This window comes from Odocoileus virginianus, chromosome 27 (assembly GCF_023699985.2).
Source record: "Odocoileus virginianus isolate 20LAN1187 ecotype Illinois chromosome 27, Ovbor_1.2, whole genome shotgun sequence".
Classification (NCBI taxonomy): Eukaryota; Metazoa; Chordata; class Mammalia; order Artiodactyla; family Cervidae; genus Odocoileus; species Odocoileus virginianus.
This window is the reverse complement of record NC_069700.1, coordinates 30,187,740-30,206,919: the sequence shown is the minus strand read 5'-3', so window position 1 is coordinate 30,206,919 and position 19,180 is coordinate 30,187,740. Positions and strand designations below refer to the sequence as shown.

Sequence of the window (19,180 nt, the reverse complement as noted above, 5' to 3'; positions counted from 1 at the left end):
GCAGGGCAATGTGATCAATGAGTAGGGCATTCAGAGAAGAATAAATATGAATGAGTAAAATAAACATGAGTCACCAGGGTCGCATTATCTAGTTGCATCTAGACGGCAACTGAGGTGTGGGTGTTGATGAAATCATCCAGGAAAAAGTACAAAGAAAAAGAGAAAAGGAGGTCCTAGGACAATGCTTCAGGAAAGTCCACATGAAAGGAGGATAATTTGGCCCAAGAGGCCAAGGAGCAGTCAGGGGATAAGGAGAAGACACGAGAGAGAGCTTCAACCAGAGAGTGGTCAATCATGTTGAATGCAGGGACTTCCCTGGTGGTCCAGTGGTTAAGACTCCACCATCCAAATGCAGGGGCTGTGAGTTCAATCCCTGGTCAGAGAACTATATGCCTCACACTACAGCCAAATAAATAAATAGAACTGTTTTTAAAAATTGCTTAAAAAAATAATGTTGAATGCCATTGAGAGGTCAAGGAAGATAAAGACTTACATAGGCCTGTCAAATTGATCTACACTGAGGTCCATTAGTAACCAGTGCAATGGGGCAAAGGCCTGATTGGAGTGTGTAGCGGAGTGAGTGGGATGGAAGGGAAAGGAGACTGGGAGTGAAGGCAACTTCCTGGAGTGGTTTAGCTTAAAGGAGATGAAAGCAACAGTAGATAGAGGTGGGGTTGGGGGTAAGGTCAAGGAGGAGCATTTCATTTCAAATATGGGAGACTTGAGTCAATTGTAACTGAATATTAATAAGAGTCTAATAAAGAGTCCAATACAAAGAGAGAAGCTGCAGATAAAGAGAAAACAGAAGGAAGAGTTGAGGTCCCTGAGATGGTGGAAGGGACTGGGGCTGCGAGGATAGTTGGCGAGGTTGCCTCTGGAGGAGACACCTTCTCTACTGAACAGGAAGGAGGGAAAGGTGGGGACAGGTGTCTGCTGCTGTGCAGGTTTGGAGCATTGCAGGAAAACGAGGAAGATGCCTCAACTCGTACATGTAGTAACTAACTGTAAAAATATATGTCTGTGTGTTTGAGGGGCTTGTCATCAAAGATAAGTTGCTATTATTTAACCATGGCAAAATTTTACCGAAAAGAAAATCTCTCACTGTACAGTTTTATTTCACTTTGGTTTGTTTAATGACTGGTCTTTTAATTTTATATTTTGTCATACAGATGTCTCCAGTTTTTCAAAAGTCAGGTTAGTTGAGGTTAAATTTATAGACAGTAAAGTTTTAAGTTTACCCTTTTTAGATATATAGTGCTATGACTCTTGACAATCTGTTATGTAGCCACCACGACAATCATGATATAGACCATTTCAACCACCCTTAATACTGCCCTCTTGTTCCTTTTCACAGGTTCCTCCCCTATTGGCGACCTTGGCAACCCCTCCCAGCCTGACCCCCAAGACACACACACACACAACACACACACACACACACTGTGCTCACTCCTTCCAGGCAACCTTGTGTACCCGGACCCCTTCATCTTAGGGTGGCACCTTCTTCCTCATGACATCCTTTCAGACTTAACTTGCTCAGGGAGTGATATCTGCACCCCCACTTTTTAATTTCTATGTAACTCTTTAGCTTTTAATTATCATGGGTTGTGAGCAAATAATATATTAAACCATGTATAATAAACTGATATTAGATTTAAAAACATGGAGCTGAAAGTGTGCATAAATAGCATTTAGTCATAAGACAGCATTTACATATAAAGGAGTCATTAAAAAAAACTAATATGAGTAGAATTAAAGTGTAATTAAGGCTTTACAATTCTCAGTGTCCATTTGTTCTTTCCACTAATACACCCTCTTCTTCTCCCTCTTATATATACATACGCCGTGCTCAGCCATTTCAGTGCTGTCCAACTCTGTGCGACCCTATGGAATGCAGCCCGACAGGCTCCCCTGTCCATGAGATTCTCCAGGCAAGAACACCAGAGTGGGTTGCCATGCCCTCCTCCAAGGAACCTTTCCAACCCGGGATTGAACTGGTGTCTCCTGTGTCTCCTGCATTGCAGGCAGATTCTTTACCGTTGAACCATATATACATATATACATGTGTAAACATGTGTATGTGTGCATATATCTTATTTCTCCAATAAAACTGTAACTCCTAGGAGTTATTTTCTGTATCCTATATTCCTGAACCCCCCAAAACACCTATTAATATGACTACCATCTAGTAGGTACTCACTACATTCAGGCCGTAGGATTAACTATCTGCAAAAACTAGCTAAAGGAAGTAAGTCAGAGAAAGACAAACACTGTAAGAACTCACTCACTTGTACAAAATAAAAAAGGTGAACTCAGAGAGTAGACCAGTGGTTTCCAGGGGCTGGAGGGCAGGGGACACAGGGAGACATCAGTCAAAGGGTACAAACTTCCAGTTATAAGATGAATACATTCTGAGGACCTGAGGTACAGCATGGTGACTGTACTCCACAATACTGCACCATATACTTGCAAATTGCCTACAGGGTAGATGTCAAAGGTTCTCATCACACACAGAAACAGAAAGATAACTATGTGAGGTGATGGGGAGTAGCGATTAACCTTATCATGGTCTTCGTTTCACAATATATATACCTATTAATATATTAAATCATCACACTGTACTCTTTTAACTTACACAATGTTACATGTCAATTATACCTCAATAAAGTTGGGGGGAGGAAGAAAAAAGAAAAGCAAAGGATCAATATGTCTGTAAATTTACTTTGAGCAAACTTGAGCCCAAGAGATCCAATTCAGTTGCATCTCAGAAAGAAAATGTCGCTATGCAGAAAATATTCTACTCATTTAGATTTGGGCCAGGAAATGAGGCTTCCATCCTAGCCAGAGGCCTAAGGGCTTTAGAAAAAAACCCAAAGGAAGAAAGAGGTATGTGTTTAGAAAATCAATCAGAATCAAATCTTCACCCAAGAAGTTTTGCATAAACATTAACTTGGCTACACAGCCTTCATCCAGCTGTCTCTTTTCAAATTTACACAGGCAAAAAAAAAAAAAAAGATGTAAACTAAAAATATCCCAATAATTGGAGGCTGACATCTGAAATCCTCTTCAGTTGGAGCATCCAAGTCAATGCAACAAATATTTACATTGAGAACTGAAATTCTGGGAAATAGTTCAAAAATTTGGTGGGGCTAGGTATTAATAGACGTCTCCAAACTGGCCAGTGCATGCTACACAGAATATATTATCCAATACACATCTGCTTTCTGATGTCCTTCACAGAATCCCTGATAGGACTGTCCTCATGCCATGCCAGTCAACATAAGCCCAGGGATCAGCAGGACAGAGAAGCAGGCGAGGCTAGCACATTCCTGCCGCTCTGCCCTGCCACTCCGTGGGGCCCTTCTTGTCCCCCACACCACCATCCGCCTCCCACCGTCACCACCGGGGAGCCTGGGCACAATGAGGGCTGAAGCTGGCTCACATTCCTGAGCAAGGGTCCAGGGTGGCAGAAGACAAAGAGGCACCAATGATATTAAATAGCAGAGCCACATTACGGGCAGGTGTTAATTTCCTTCTTTTACTTCAACATAATAAAGAACTCTGAAACCTGATGAATTTTAAGCCATACCAATATTGATCTAGCTAATCAGTCCAAAATGTAACTGCAACAACAGTGTAGCAAAAACAGTAATGTTGTAGGAAGGGGGACCCCCTTCAGGGCCCAAGGTTGGGCTCTTGTCTAACACTCGGAAAAGAATTGTCCGAGGAGACACATGTGCTGACAAAGCAAGAGATTTTATTGGGAAAGGGCACCCAGGTGGAGAGCAGGAGGGTAAGGGAACCCAGGAGAACTGCTCTGCCGCGTGGCTCGCAGTCTTGGGTTTTAGGGTGACGGGATTAGTTTCCGGGTGGTCTTTGGCCAATCATTTTAATTCAGAGTCTTTCCTGGTGGCGCATGCATCACTCAGCCAAGATGGATGCTAGCGAAAGGGATTCTGGGAAGTGGACGGACAGGTAGTGTCTCCTCCTGACCTTTCCCGAACTCTTCCGGCTGGTGGTGGCTTATTAGTTGTATTCCTTATCAGGATCTCCTGCCATAAAACAACTCATGCAAATGGTTACTATGGTGCCTGGCCAGGGTGGGCGGTTTCAATCAGTGTGCTTCCCCTAACAGTAACACAAAGCCACATAATCTGAATAATCCTCGCTGTCAGCATGAACAAGCACCAAAGTTACTGGATCACTCGGAAACTGTGCTTTGGTTTTGGCAGGGTAGATTCAGTTTGCAACATGTGTTCTCCCCAACTGCTGATCAGAAATCATTCAAGAGACGCAATGCTATATATAGTATACTTATCTTGACACCAGAGAAGCGACTTCATTGCGAATTGCTGACGTTTACTTATTTATGAACTAATTTTACATGATTCCCAGGTGGCGCTGTGGTAGAAGATTTGCCTGCCAATGCAGGAGACGCAAGAGACATGGGTTTGATCCCTGGGTGGGGAAAATTCCCTCCTAGTAGTAGGAAATAGCAACCTGCTCCAGTCTTCTTGCCTGGAGAATCCCATGGACAGAGGAGTCTGGTGGTCTACAATCCACGGGGTCACAAAGAGTCGGACACGACTGAACACACGCTGTGCCTGAGCTCAAAATCCATCACTACTGTCTCTGCAGTCTCATGGTTTATTCATATATCCCCACAGAATACTTACACATTGCACCATAAATACTTGTGCTTGTGTGTGTTGCTGCCACTAAATTGTGAGCCCGTCAAGAGCGGGATCCAGGTTTTGTTCATCCTGGTGTTCCTTTCAGGGCCTACGGTAGATTTTTGTGAGTACTGGATGGATAAGAAATGCTGAATGAGTGAATCGACTCCCCAGAAAAACGAATGGCAACCCTACATACTGTCTGTGTAGTAACTGTTCCAAATGACATTTGTGTATTTGTTATCTGTGGATCAAAGAAAGCCAATCCAAGATCTAACAGTTTGTCAGTATTTTAAACCTGTTGTCACAATTTTATCTCTCACGATTCTGCCCCCAAACTCCTATGAGAGGAGAATCATGAGAATTTGCTTGTTGTCAATAACTTTTAAACAGAAACATCTGTTTATGTAATAAATGGCAAGTTAGTGAAAGATGTAAATATAATACAATATTAAATATCGCAGAGAAGGTATAACAAATTTTGCTTATTATTGTTTCTTATGCTTTATAGAATTTTTCTTCTTGTGAAAGTATAGTCTGTGGTGGTCTCTTTAAGAGAGGAGGTACCACGAGAAATTTCCTGTCTGAACGTCTGTATGCCTGAAAAATGGCCACCTTCACCTTTGAATGGTAGGCTAGATACAGAAATCTCCATTCACAGCCCTCTTTTGTTTTGTGTTTCAGTACTAGAAGTTCCTATGTCCAGAGCTGTTGATGAGAAGTCTTCACTAAATCAGATTCTTGGTTGTTAATACTTCTCTAACAACTTCTAGGATTATTTTCAATATGTTGAAATTCTAACATTTTTCTACAGTATTATTGTACTATTTAGCATATGATAACTCTTTTGTTCTGAAGTCTTATGTTCTTTTTTTTTTTAGTTCCAAAAAAATAGGCTTTCTTTCTTTAACTGTTGGCTCCCGTGCATTCTATTTTTTCTTTGGAAACTGTTGCTGATACTGGTAAATCTAGAGCTATTCTCTATGATTCTTTTGTTTAAACTTTCTAAATCTTTACCTTTTAATTTATATTCTGGAATAATCCCTTAGCTCCCAGCTTCCTGGCTCACTGATTTGCCCCTCTGTGCTTTCATTCTGCTATTCAGCCATCATCAAGTTCTTAATGGCAACAAGTACATTTTTTCGTTTTCAAGATCTCTTGATCCTGCTGTTGTTTCGTGGATGGAATGCCGTGTTTTATATCTCTAGAGAGAGCAACCACTCCTCTGGCTTAGCTCTTAAGGCCTCCACGCTGTAAAAGCTTGTTCTTGTCTTTCTCCATGCTGGCTGTCCTCATATTTCTAGTCACTCCCAACTGTGAGCTCACATTTCCTAGACTCCGAGCTGTCAGCTTGGGCAGCCAGTCTTGGGTAAGGGACTGAAGCAGCTGTGGGTACCTGTGCTCCTTGCTGCCTCCAGTGAGGAAATGGGCAGAACTGGAGACAGCCGCTGTCTCCAGAGCTGATACAGTTCCTCTTTGTCCTGGGCATCATCAGTTACCTGGGGCACTTCCCTATTTCCTGGGAATACTGACCTAAAACCAGGGGATGAAGGGAAGAAGGAGGACACGGGGGCTTCACAGGAACGAAGTCCTCACTCCGAGAGCTCTGCCGACCCTTCGGGCCGTCCCCAGCCGTCCCCTGCTCCAGCGTGCCACCACCTCAGACACGGGGCCGTGGTGCTGCTGCCCCGTAACTTGGCTGATCCCTTCCTCCTGTCTAGACCCCTGTGAAACCTACTTCTTATTCTTGGGTATAGACTGAGATTCAGATGTTTCTTATATCAGTTCTATCATCCACCCAATGTGGAGGGGACCTGCGGCATATGCTTACTCATTCTGACATCTTGAACCGCCACACTCAGAATCTTACCCTTAACCTGAGCCTTCTGAGCAACACGGGGCACACAGGATCTAGAGAAAACACTGTTCCTCATTTGACACGTGGGTCATTTCCCTGTTTGCTCTTAGATCCAATTTCCACTTTTCCTTTGTTTGACTGCATCACAGGAAACTACACTGCTTGGCTCTTTTAACTACTGGCTCTGGGTAAGTCCAGCCAGTGGGAGGCACTGGTGGAGACTGGGAGGGGAGATGAGGGAGAAGCCCGCGCTCCCTGTGGGATGGTGCCTCCTAGCGCCCAGAGCTCTTCCGAGGCCCCAGCTTCCGTCCCAACAGGCAACACTCGGCTAGTGCAGCTTCTGCTGGCCGGCACCAGGCTCTGGCTTCCGTAACGCAACCTTCTCCTGATGTCCCTCCAGTTCCAGGGTGAAGGACCTCCTGCTCTGATCTCTGGGCTGTTGTAGCACCCCATAATACCATCTCCTGTATGACAAATTTCCTATATTTAATTCCTGCTGTTGAGAGGCCTAGAATGCTTTTGTTTTCCTGACTGGATCCTGATTTGCAGATCAAAACTCTGAGGAGGCACCTTCAAAACTAATACTGGGTAAGCCCTTTCTTTATGGCTTCCCAGGTGGCCCAGTGGTAAAGCATCCGCCTGCCAAGCAGGAGACGCAGGTTCAAGCCCTGGGTCAGGAAGGTCCCTGGAGGAAGGGCATGGCAACCCACTCCAGTGTTCTTGCCTGGAGAATCCCATGGACAGAGGATCCTGGTGGGCTACAGTCCATGGGGTCGCAAAGAGTAGGACATGACTTAGCAACGAAACAACAGGCCCTTTCTTTGTGGGGCTGGGAGCACCATAATGAAGGAATTTGAAACTTGGGTTTCTCAGTATCTAAGCTATCCCAGGTTATTTCAAGGAGTGACATGAAATTCTTTAAAACGTGAATTCTGGCAGTATATTTCACCTTAATCTCATATATGTCATGAAGCAGTTTTGTACGGAAAGCCGTAGGGGCCTATCACGTTATTAAACACAGCGTTCTAAAATGAGGAACTGCTGTCCCAGAGGAGGAAGGCTTGGCGTATAACAGAAACCTTGCTTAAGGCTTCTCAAACTTTAGCCCTGCGTCCAGGGGCAGCTATGAAGCTGTTTAAAGAAAATGCTTCCAGCCTCTGTTAGTTACCATTTTCTCTGTTGAGAAAGGGTCATGTGAAATGACAGCAAAGCTTCAGGAAAAGCTTGCGTCGCTTGTTACTCTGAAACAGAGAGTACCACTGCCTTCTAAGCCCAGTCCATTGTTACCACTTCACAAATGCTTAATAAACAGCACAGAAACAAGAGAGCCCGCCGTGGTGGCTCGTGATCAGAGCGAGAACTCGAGCCACGCTGTGCCCTTGGCATGCCATATGGCTGCAAGTCTAAAGGCCCTGAGAGATGCCGCACTTGTGTGAAGTCCTGAATACCTGCTTTCATTCCCATTTCGAGTGTTTGAACTGTAATATATGGGCCATCTATTTATTAAAGGAGAGAGCTTACTTTGGCATGGGATAAATTGGTGCTTGCAGCAAGATGCTGTTTAATACAAAGGACGTTTCTGGAATTCCTTTCAGATCTGAGATCCACAGCTTGTAGAGTGTGTGGCGGATACGTTTAAAAGTTGCATGACTATTATACAATCCTTTCTCTTCAGCTGGCATGAGAAGGATACTCCCATCCACTCCATGTTCTGTTCTTTGCTTCCTCAAAGCTGAGGCGGCAAAAACACTGCCAGCCTTATCCAGCTTTTCATGGAAAGCTGCCACTCTTAGCTGGCGCCTACATACAATTTCAGACGGTCTCAGAAGACCTTCGCGCTTTGAGGTGAATTCATAACATCAGGGCCAACACAGAAGTTCACACAAACTCGCACTGTTAAAGAAAATGTCTGCAGGCTTACTGAAGGAGCTCTGCCTCTGTGAGTGCCTCTGTCCTCTGCTCCCCAGTGACAATGGCCAGCTCATCCTTCAGCTCCTGGATTTCCTTTTGTAGGCGTATAATCATCTGAAATGGCAAGGCAGGAGCATAAATGTCAGCTCCTCATCGAGGGGACTATGTGACAGAGAACACACATCTTTTAAAATTAGGAACAAAAATGTACAGAGAAGGATACCAAAGGCACTCTTGTACTTACCACCTTGCTTTGTTAAATCTTATCATTTTGTCAAAATAGTTCTAGAATTTTTCTTAACAAATAAAACATTCCTGATGGAACCTGGAGGCCCTTACTCATGTTTCCTTCTGTCCTTCCTGGGGTGACTGCAATCCTGCATTTAGTGGGTAGCATTTCCCTGCATGTTTTAAACATTTACTCCATGGGTATAGGTGTGACTATAAATGATATATGTTATTTTGCATGCCTTACACTTAACGTAAATGCTATTACACTGCATGTAACTGCAACTTTTTTTTTTCCTCACACTACGTTTGGAGATTATTTATATTGTTTCATGTGGTTCTAGTTCATGAATTTTCATGGATATATAGTATTTCAATAAAGGACTACATCACAATTGATGTATTTATGTCTCATGGACATTGGAATTTTGCCTTTGCTATTACAAACAGTGTTGTGGTGAACACTATAAATCTCTAGGCACATCCAACTTTCTCTGTAGCGTACCTGCAGAGTAAGTGCAGCTTCCCTTTACTATATATTGCTAAACTGCTCTTCCAAATAGTTGTATAAATTTATATTCTCATCAACTGTATATGTAAGTTCCTGCTTCCCCACATTTTTGTCACTATGTATGCAGTATTGCCAGAGACTAATTTTGCCAATTTGGTAGGTGTAAAATGGTCTGTTTTCTAGTTCTAATCTGTGTTTTCATGATTATTGGTGAGGTTGATGATCATCTTTGTAAATGTATGCTGACTGTTTGAGTTTCCTCTTCTGTGAATTTCTTATTCACCATCTTGCCCATGTTTCAGTTGAATTATTTTTCTTTTCCTTACGGATTTTCAGGCTTCTTTACAAATTCAGAATGTGAACCCTTTGTAAGTTTTATGCAATGCCCATATTTTCTCCCAATCTATGTCATGTTTTCCACTTTGTGGTGTTCTTTCTGTGAAACAAAAGTTTTAAATTTCAATGCAATTTCATTATCAAATTATTTTGTCATGAGTTGCATTTCTGTGTTTCCTCTGAGAGCATCACTTTACTTAAAGCCATAGCAATATTTTCCTATAGTGTATGTGCATGCTCAGTACATGTCTGACTCAGTAACTCTGTGCACTGTAGCCCTCCAGGCTCCTCTGCCCGTGGAATTTTCCAGGCGATAACACTTGAGGGGGTTACCATTTCCTCCTCCAGGGAATCTTCCCGACCCAGGAATCAAACCCGAGTCTTTTGTGTCTCCTGCATTGCAGGTGGATTCTTTACCACTGTGCCACCTGGGAAGCCTGCATTTCTCTATAAGTTCTTATAAAGGTATTAAAGTTTTGCTTTTTACATTTAGGTTGATTGTACTTTGTAGGAAGTATAAGATATGGATCTAATTTTAATTTTTTTTATGGCCAACCATGCAAGATTTGCTATTAAAATTCTGTTATGTTTTTCCACATATAAGACGTGTCTTTTTCTGGGCTACTGGTTAAAAACATTTGCCTACTTGACTATATGCATGGTAATACCACACTGTTTTAATTACTGTATCTTAAGAAATTTTGGCATCTAGATAGAACAAGTCCTTTCCATCTTGTTCTCTTCTGAAATAGACTTGGCTATTCCTGATCATATGCTCTTTCATATAAATTTTAGACTTGGCTTGTAAAATTCTATCAAAGGCTCTTCTCAAATTTCAACTGTAAATGAATTTGAGTAAAAGGTTAATTTGATAAGAGATTAAAGTAATACTAATGAATCACTGGACTTCCCAGGTGGCTTAGTGGTAAAGAATCTGCCTGTTGATGCAGGAGATGCAGGTTTAATCCCTGGATTGGGAAGATCTCCTGGAGAAGGAAATGACAACTCACTCCAGGATTCTTGCCCGGAAGATCCCATGGACAGAGGAGCCTGGTGGGCTACAGTCAGTGGGGTCGCAAGAGTTGGACACAACTTAGGGACTAAACAACACAACATAATGAAATCATTACATCCACAAACATGGTATGGCTTTCCATTGATTCCTTTCAATATAGATTCATAGTTTTCTCTACAAATACCTTATACATCTTTAATTAGATTTTGTTCCTAGAATTTTAAAGTTTTTGTTGCTACTATAAGTGAAATTTTTATAAAATTTTTTTAATTTTATAAAAAAATTTATAAAAAGATTTTTTTTTATAAAATTTTTTTTTCTAATTACTGGCTTTTGATGCATAGGAAGGCAATTTATTTTTATGGATTATTTAACAACTACCTTTCTGAACACTATTTTGGTTATCATTTTTTTGTTATTGAGTACTTGGATGTTCTTTTTTTTCTGGGCTTCACTGGGTCTTTATTGCTGCATATGGGCTCTTCTCTAGTTGTGGCAAGTGGTGGCTACTCTCTTCTTGGGGTACACAAGTAGAGAGTAGCCTCCTCTCCTTTCCTTGTGGCTTCTAACTGCAGAACACAGGCTCCGGGGCACATGGACCGAGTAGCTATGGCGCATAGGCTTAACCGCCCCTCAGCATGTAGACTCTTCCTTCCACAAGACCAGGGTTTGAACCTGTGTCTCCTTCACTGGTAGGCAGATTCTTAACCACTGGGCCACCAGGAAGGCCCCACTACTGGATGTTCTAGATGAGCAATCAAATAGTCTACCAGTAATGACCAATATTCTTTGCAGGTATTCAGCATAGTGATTCAGTATTTTTACAGATTATATTTCTTTACCACTGAAGATCAGGGTCTGTGGAGTCTCTCCTTGATTGATAATCCCAATAAACAGCTTTTCAGGAAAAAAAAAATTATTATAAGATAATGGCTGTGACCCCCTGTGCTATCTGATATTTCCTTGTTGCTTATCTATTGTATGCATAGTAGTCTGTATCTCTTAATCCCATATCCCTATTTTTTTCTTCTCCCCTCATCAGTGTATTTTATATGAAACAACTTTTTATGATTTTGGATAAGGGATATATAAGAAGAAAGGCTAAATGTGTTCCTAAAAAGCGGATATAATTTTTACCACTTAAATTTACACTAAACAATTTTTTGTGCCATATTTGGAAAACTTTTAATAATGATTTTGGGTTGTTCAGGATCCCTCCCATCATGCCTGCACTGCCATTATCTGGGTTTAATATGAGCTAATTCACTCATTCAATGGTGGTTTTCCTTGAGCACCTACTTTGTGGGAGACATGGTTCTAGACTCTGGGGAGACAGCAAGGAGTAAAACCATCTCTTCTTTCATAAAGCTCAGATTCTGATGGGAAGCAAACGTATATAGTTTGATGGACTGGATCTTATTTCATCTGCCTCAACAGCCCTTTCTCGTGTTTCAGAAGTAGGAACAAGTCCCCAACCTCCTTCTATTTCACCATCTCCAACATGTGATTTTTGGGACAGTTTTTGGGAGAACTTGGCTGTTTCTTAGCAATGCCCGATGACAGAGTTTAATTAACCATTACAATCTGGTAACTTTTCTAGCAACCGACATCACAATACCAAGAGGAAGAAAGGAATTCTGCCTTCCAAGGCTGAACTAGTTGTCACAGGGCCGCTGGCCCTTGTGCAAGGTGTGAGAGGAAGTCACACTGCATGTACTGCATCGGGGCAGTTTAGCGTGGTGCCCACAGCAGGGCTCTGAGTACTCATGGACCGGGGTCCACATTCTGCTTTCACTATGTGTATATCTATATGGCTTTGGGCAGATGACTTAACCTATCTGAAGCTCATTCTCTGCCACTTCCCACTCCTACCTGCTGTGGAATGAGGAAAGTGATACCTCAGAAGCTGAGAGTGATCACTCAATGAGATTTTATACATGCATGTGTGTAGATACAAGGCCTGGTACAGTGAGTGCCTGGCAGAAGCCTCAGTGAATGGTAGCTGTTATTGCTAAGTATAATTGAATGTTATTACTTCCCTCCTACTAGCTTTACTGAGGTATGATTGACAAATAAAAATTGTATATGTTTCCAGTGGTCATGTATGGATGTGAGAGTTGGACTATAAAGAAAGCTGAGTGCTGAAGAATTGATGCTTTTGAACTGTGGTGTTGGAGAAGACTCTTGAGAGTCCCTTGGACTGCAAGGAGATCCAACCAGCCCATCCTAAAGGAAATCAGTCCTGGGTGTTCATTAGAAGGACTGATGCTGAAGCTGAAACTCCAATACTTTGGCCACCTGATGCAAAGAGCTGACTCATTTGTAAAGACCCTGATGCTGGGAAAGATTGAGGGCAGGAGGAGAAGGGGACGACAGAGGATCAGATGGTTGGATGGCATCACCAACTCATTGGACATGAGTTTGGGTGGACTCTGGGAGTCGGTGATGGACAGGGAGGCCTGGCGTGCTGCGGTTCATGGGGTCGCAAAGAGTTGGACATGACTGAGCGACCGAAGTGAACTGAAAGTAAAAAGAAAAAAAAAAATTGTCTCTTTCCCAGCTAGAAACTCCAAGTATAGTGCTTAGGACATTCTTGTCATATTCCTTCTAACATTTCACCTTTAAAATGTTTGCTGTAGTTTTTTGCTGATACCCTTAATTGCTCTAAGGATGTTAGCATATATTCATAGTTTGATGAGCCTTTTCAAACTATGGATGAATGTTTAATGTTATCAAATGCTTTTTTCTATATCTAATGATGTGATGATATAATTTTTTTCTTTTAAACTGTGAATGTAATGAGTCACCTTAATTCATGTGATTTTACATTTTAGTAGGAACTACTTCAGATAAACAAAGAGGTATAAATAATACCTTGTACCTACTTCGAAGCTTAAGTGAACATTCAGGTACTGACTACTTAGCTTACGAGATAAAACACTGCAGACTCTTAGGAAGCCCTTAGCCCTGTAGACCTTTCCCTAAATGAATTTCCCACTACCACTACCCCAAAGCTGGTGTTTATTTTCCCCATCCAGTTGTGTTCTGGGTGGTTTTGAGGACAACTTTTCAATTATCACATGTGTTTCAGAAAAGCTCTGTACTTCAAATAATGAACAGTAGTGTCAGTTTTTAGAAGCAATTATAAAGGAGATCAGGAAACAACACTTGTCAATTACCAGATTATTCTGCACCAGGAAGACCTCAACATTTGTTCAATTATCAGCTATTAGCTTTTGACTCCTGATTTCTCGTTTCATTAAATCTCTCACAGACCTACATCAAACACATGATAATGTTCATCTTTCTTCAAATTCCTCAAGTTCCTTCAAAGAAAAGTCTCTGCAGCCAAATTTGAAGGGAAAAACCTCCAATGTCTAATGTGTTTATTTTTCTTTAGTTATGAAGCAATTTTTGTCTTCAGGCTAATAAGCCCACTCCTGTCTTTCTCATTCTGCACAGTAATGTTACAGGGTGGCTGGCAGGGTGGGAACAGCAGAGGGATTCATCCTAGGAATTCAGTTCCACTTGTCTTAGGCCTTTGCATCGCGTCTCATTTTTTTCAGGAGGGTGGGGCAGTGCCCTGTGACGCTGGTATGTGAGCAGGGGATGGCCTGGAAAAAGGGATGTTCCTCACTCACTGGTTTCTCCAGAAGAGAATTCCATCAGGCGAGTTCAGGCTCCCGGAGGCAAGAAGGACAAAATGGTCAGTCCCACTATTCTTCTCTCCTCCTTTCCCTCTATGCTTTGATGGAATGATTTCAGGGAAGGAAGGGCAAACACTCAAGAGGAAGTAATAAGATGGGTAATGGGTGAACTCGAGATTTTCACATTTGGAATTTGGGAAATTTGTAAATAAAGCTCCACGGGAAAGATTTCAGATTTTTTTTAAAAAAATGTATGCTGCTAAGTCACTTTAGTTGTGTCCGACTCTGCGACCCCATAGACGGCAGCCCACCAGGCTCCCCCATCCCTGGGATTCTCCAGGCAAGAATACTGGAGTGGGTTGCCATTTCCTTCTCCAGTGCATGAAAGTGAAAAGTGAAAGTGAAGTCGCTCAGTCGTGTCCTACTCTTCGCGACCCCATGGACTGCAGCCCACCAGGCTCCTCCGTCCATGGGATTTTCCAGGCAAGGGTACTGGAGTGGGGTGCCACTGCCTTCTACTACCAAACTTTTGTGCTCAGGCTTCTGTATGTTGGTCCAACTCTCACATCCATAGTGACTACTGGAAAAATAATAGCTTTGAAAATATGGACCTTTGTCGGCAAAGTAATGTCTCTGCTTTTTAAGACGCTGTCTAGGCTTGTCTAGGCTTTTGAACTGTGGTATTGGAGAAGACTCTTGAGAGTCCCTTGGACTGCAAACAGATCCAACCAGTCCATGCTAAAGGAAATCAGTCCTGAATATTCACTGGAAGGATTGATGCTGAAGCTAAAACTCAAATAATTTGACCACCTGATGCAAAGAGCCCACTCATTAGAAAAGATCCTGACACTGGGAAAGATTGATGGCAGGAGAAGAAGGGGATGACAGAGGATGAGATGGTTGGATGGCATCATGACTCAATCGACATGAGTTTGAGTAAACTCCGGGAATTGGTGATGGACAGGGAGGCCTGGTGTGCTGCAGTCCATGGGGTTGAAAGGAGTTGGACATGACTGAACGACTGAACTGATCTGAACTGAGGTTTGTCATAGCTTTTCTTCCAAGGACCAAGCATCTTTTAATTTCATGGCTGCAGTCACCATCTGCAATGATTTTGGAGCCCAAGAATATAAAGTCTGTCACTGTTTCCGTTGTTTCCCCATCTATTTGCCATGAAGTCATGGGACTGGATGCCATGATCTTCGCTTTCTGAATGTTGAGTTTTAAGCCAGCTTTTTCACTCTCCTCTTTCACTTTCATCAAGAGGTTCTTCAGTTTCTCTTCACTTTCTGCCTTAAGGGTGGTATCATCTGCATATCTGAGGTTATTGATATTTCTCCCGGCAATCTTGATTCCAGCTTGTGATACATTTAGCCCTGCATTTTGCATGATGTACTCTGCATATAAGTTAAATAAGCAGGGTGACAATATACAGCCTTAATGTACTTCTTTTCCAATTTGGAACCAGTCCATTGTTCCATGTCTGGTTCTAACTGTTGCTTCTTGACCTGCATACAGGTTTCTCAGGAGGCAGGTAAGGTGGTAAGAGAATTTAATTCTTAAATTCTCTTTAAGAATTTTTCAGTTTGAGCTTTCCAGTCAAAGGCTTTAGTATAGTCAATGAAGCAGAAGCTGTTTTTCTGGAATTATCTTATTTTTTCTATGATTCAGTGGATGTTGGCAATTTGATCTCTGGCTCCTCTACCTTTTCTAAATCCAACTTGAACATCTGAGTGTTCTTGGTTCACATACTGTTGAAGCCTAGCTTGGAGGATTCTGAGCATCACTTTGCTAGCATGTGAAAAGAGCGAAATTTGCCATAGTTTGAACATTCTTTGGCACTGCGCTTCATTGGGATTGGAATGAAAACTGAGCTTTTCCAGTCCTGTGGCCACTGCTGAATTTTCCAAATTTGTTGGCATATTGAGTGCAGCACTTTAACAGCATCATCTTTTAGGATTTGAAATAGCTCAACTGGAATTCCATCACCTCCACTAGCTTTGTTTGTAGTGATGCTTGCTAAGGCCCACTTGACTTCACACTCCAAGATGTCTGACTCTAGGTGAGTGATTATACCATCGTGTTTATCTGAGTCATTAAGATCTTTTTTGTTCAGTTCTTCTGTGTATTATTGCCACCTCTTCTTAATATCTTCTGCTTCTGTTAGGTCCACACCATTTCTGTCTTCTGTGCCCATCTTTCCATAAAGAAGGCTGAGCACTGAAGAACTGAGCTTTTGAACTCTGGTGTTGGAGAAGACCCTTGAGAGTCCCTTGGACTGCAAGGAGATCCAACCTAGTCCATCCTAAAGCAGATCAGTCCTGGGTGTTCATTGGAAGGACTGATGCTGAAGCTGAAACTCCAATACTTTGGCCACCTGATGTGAAGAGCCCACTCATTAGAAAAGACCCTGATGCTGGAAAAGTTTGAAGGCAGGAGGAGAAGGGATGACAGAGGATGAGATGGTTGGATGGCATCACCGACTCAATGGACATGAGTTTGAGCAAGCTCCAGAAGATGGTGAAGGACAGGGAAGCCCGGCTTGCTCCAGTCCATGGGTTCACGATGAGTTGGACACAACTGAGCGACTGAACAACAGCCAAGCTTACCCTAGTTTATTTTCTAGAGAAATCTTTTTTTTCTAAAGGGGATTGATTTAAAAAGTAGTATAATCTTAATTTTGGAGTTTTACAAAATTGAGATATTGTAATTCAACATTTTCCATGTTGGTGCAAGTGAATTCCTTGTTTTATTTTATTTGTAGAAGACTAAAAAAAGAAAGAAAACATCTCTGCATTTATAATGAGTAGCTGAATCAGGTAACTTACAAATATCTTTCCTTAAATAAAGCACTTTGATAAAGAAGAATGAACTTTTATAAACATAGAGGCTTGACTATTTTTCCATGGATACAACCAACTGCTAACTTTTTTAAATCTCTACAATAAGTAAAAGAACAGTTATGCAGAGTACTATTCTATTTAACAACCACTGAAAGGCTAGGACCTTTCTAGAAATATAATTGTGTATGATTTCATGTCTGTCCTCAGGACTCTCTGTATCTGACAGGGGGCTATAGATAAGAGCACAGGCCCTGGGGTCAGACTGCCTGTGTCTGAGTCCTGTTCTGTGACCTATTAGTAATGCAACTCAGATCAAATCACTAAATATTCTCATGCTTTCCTTTTGTCACCTATAAGGTAGAGGAAAGTGAAAGTGAAAGTCGCTCAGTCATGTCCAGCTCTTTGCAACCCCATGGACTGTATAGTCCATGGAATTCTCCAGGCCAGGATACTAGCGTGGGAGCCTTTCCCTTCTCCAGGGGATCTTCCCAAAACAGGAATCAAACCAAGGTCTCTCACATTGGGGGTGAATTCTTTACCAGCTGAGCCACCAGGGGAGCCCAAGAATACTGGGGTGGGTAGCCTATCCCTTTCTCCAGCAGATCTTCCCGACCCAGGAATCAAACCGGGGTCTTCTGCATTGCAGGTGGATTCTTTACCAACTGAGATACCAGGGCAGCTCAAGGTAGAGCAAGAGATGGCATCTACTCATGAGGCTGTCGTGAGAATTAAATGATTTTACACGTTTCCGGTATTTAGAACATTGCCTGGTTATGGGAAGTGAGTGCACCCCAGGCTTTAGCTAAGCTTTTATATACTTGGATTTTTTTTTTTTACATAGTTAAAAGTTAAAAGTTGCTTACCAATTTGGGATCGATTTCTTCATTAAGAACAGCTTCATTCTTTATGAGTGCCACTCGCTGTGCAAATCTGCAGGTAGATATAGACTCCTAAGAAAGCAAGATTATGTCCTTATAGTGTTATTGCACATAGAGAGAAAAAAAGTTCTGCTCACAGGAAAAATGCATATAATGATGTTCATAAAACACAATGAGGAAACAGCCTTCCCAATTAGGAAGCTTTGCCCTGGAAATTTATTTTTCATTAAAGTTTTGTTTGAGTTTAATAAAATGACCAATGCCCAAAGTGTGGAAGATCTGAGGTTCTAGGTGACAATTGGTGTGTGATTTTCTACTTTTCTGTCAACCAGAACCACACTATACAAAGCAGAATCATAGAAGGTACCACCATCCATAAGCATCAAAGAGTACAAAATAAACATTTGTAACAGGCCCCAAAGAGAGGCTTTCCAAGGTATCTCACAATGCACTTGGGGCTGGGCCCTGTTTCGGGAGATACCTCAGTGCTTCCAATTTTCCTCTCTTAGAGAAAGTCTGAATCCCATCCATTAAACTGAAATGCTGTGAAACATCAGCTGGCTCTAAAGCCACCTGGGGCATTTGGCAACCAGCCTCTACCAAGGCGTCCTGGTGTTGGGCTCAGGGACACGTCTAGGCTCACACCATGGTGATGTCTCCAAGGCATCTAAGCAACCAGAAGTGGAGAAGGGTCAGGAGAAGCTGATGGGTCTCCTCTTTCAGGTCTCCGGCCAAGGTAAACAACCCATCAGCAGGTCTTCCAAAACGTGTGTACGAAGTTTTCTGCAAACCATCCCTTGCTATGTGAACTCAGTTCTCAAAAGGGGGAATTTCAGCGCTGGCACATAACCCAAGGCTCTGAATTCTGGGGGCATCTTTACCTCTGAAGGTACACCCCAGCCCAGCTGAAAAGACGGAGACCCACCCGGGACCCTGAACTCCATCTCACAGACTAGCACAAAAACTCAGACTAAGATCTCCGGACAGAAGAACCAACGTACGTCGATATTCCTTTTCTCTAAAGAGAGTGTGGCAATCATGGTCGTCATGCAGTTCCCTCCCAGGCTATCTCTCAGGACGCTGGTCATCATAGAGTTTCGATACGGAATGTGCGAGCGGTGCTTTTCTGAGAGGGCAATGATAACCTGTGGGGAAAGAGAGGAACGGCAGTGTTAACTTAGCAGAAAATGCACAGCTGACAAACAACTGATACAAAATGCAGTGACCCCCAAAACTGGGCTCAGGATAATCTCAACAATAGTCAGTACAATCACGGTGAAGAG

The 19,180-nt window shown here is 42.3% G+C and overlaps 1 protein-coding gene across 3 annotated transcripts in view; it reads right to left on the bottom strand.

Moving 5' to 3' along the window:
• KIF6 (kinesin family member 6) overlaps nucleotides 1–19,180 on the bottom strand; it is a 388,869-nt gene that overhangs the window by 212,306 nt on the left and 157,383 nt on the right. For all 3 annotated transcript variants that reach the window (XM_070456501.1, XM_070456503.1, XM_070456504.1), the window contains exons 8-10: nucleotides 18,899–19,042; nucleotides 17,883–17,969; nucleotides 8,450–8,553 (exon numbers count right to left, since the gene is read on the bottom strand). In XM_070456501.1, the coding sequence (XP_070312602.1) occupies nucleotides 8,450–8,553; nucleotides 17,883–17,969; nucleotides 18,899–19,042 (335 nt within the window). The remainder of the gene's footprint in view (nucleotides 1–8,449; nucleotides 8,554–17,882; nucleotides 17,970–18,898; nucleotides 19,043–19,180) is intronic.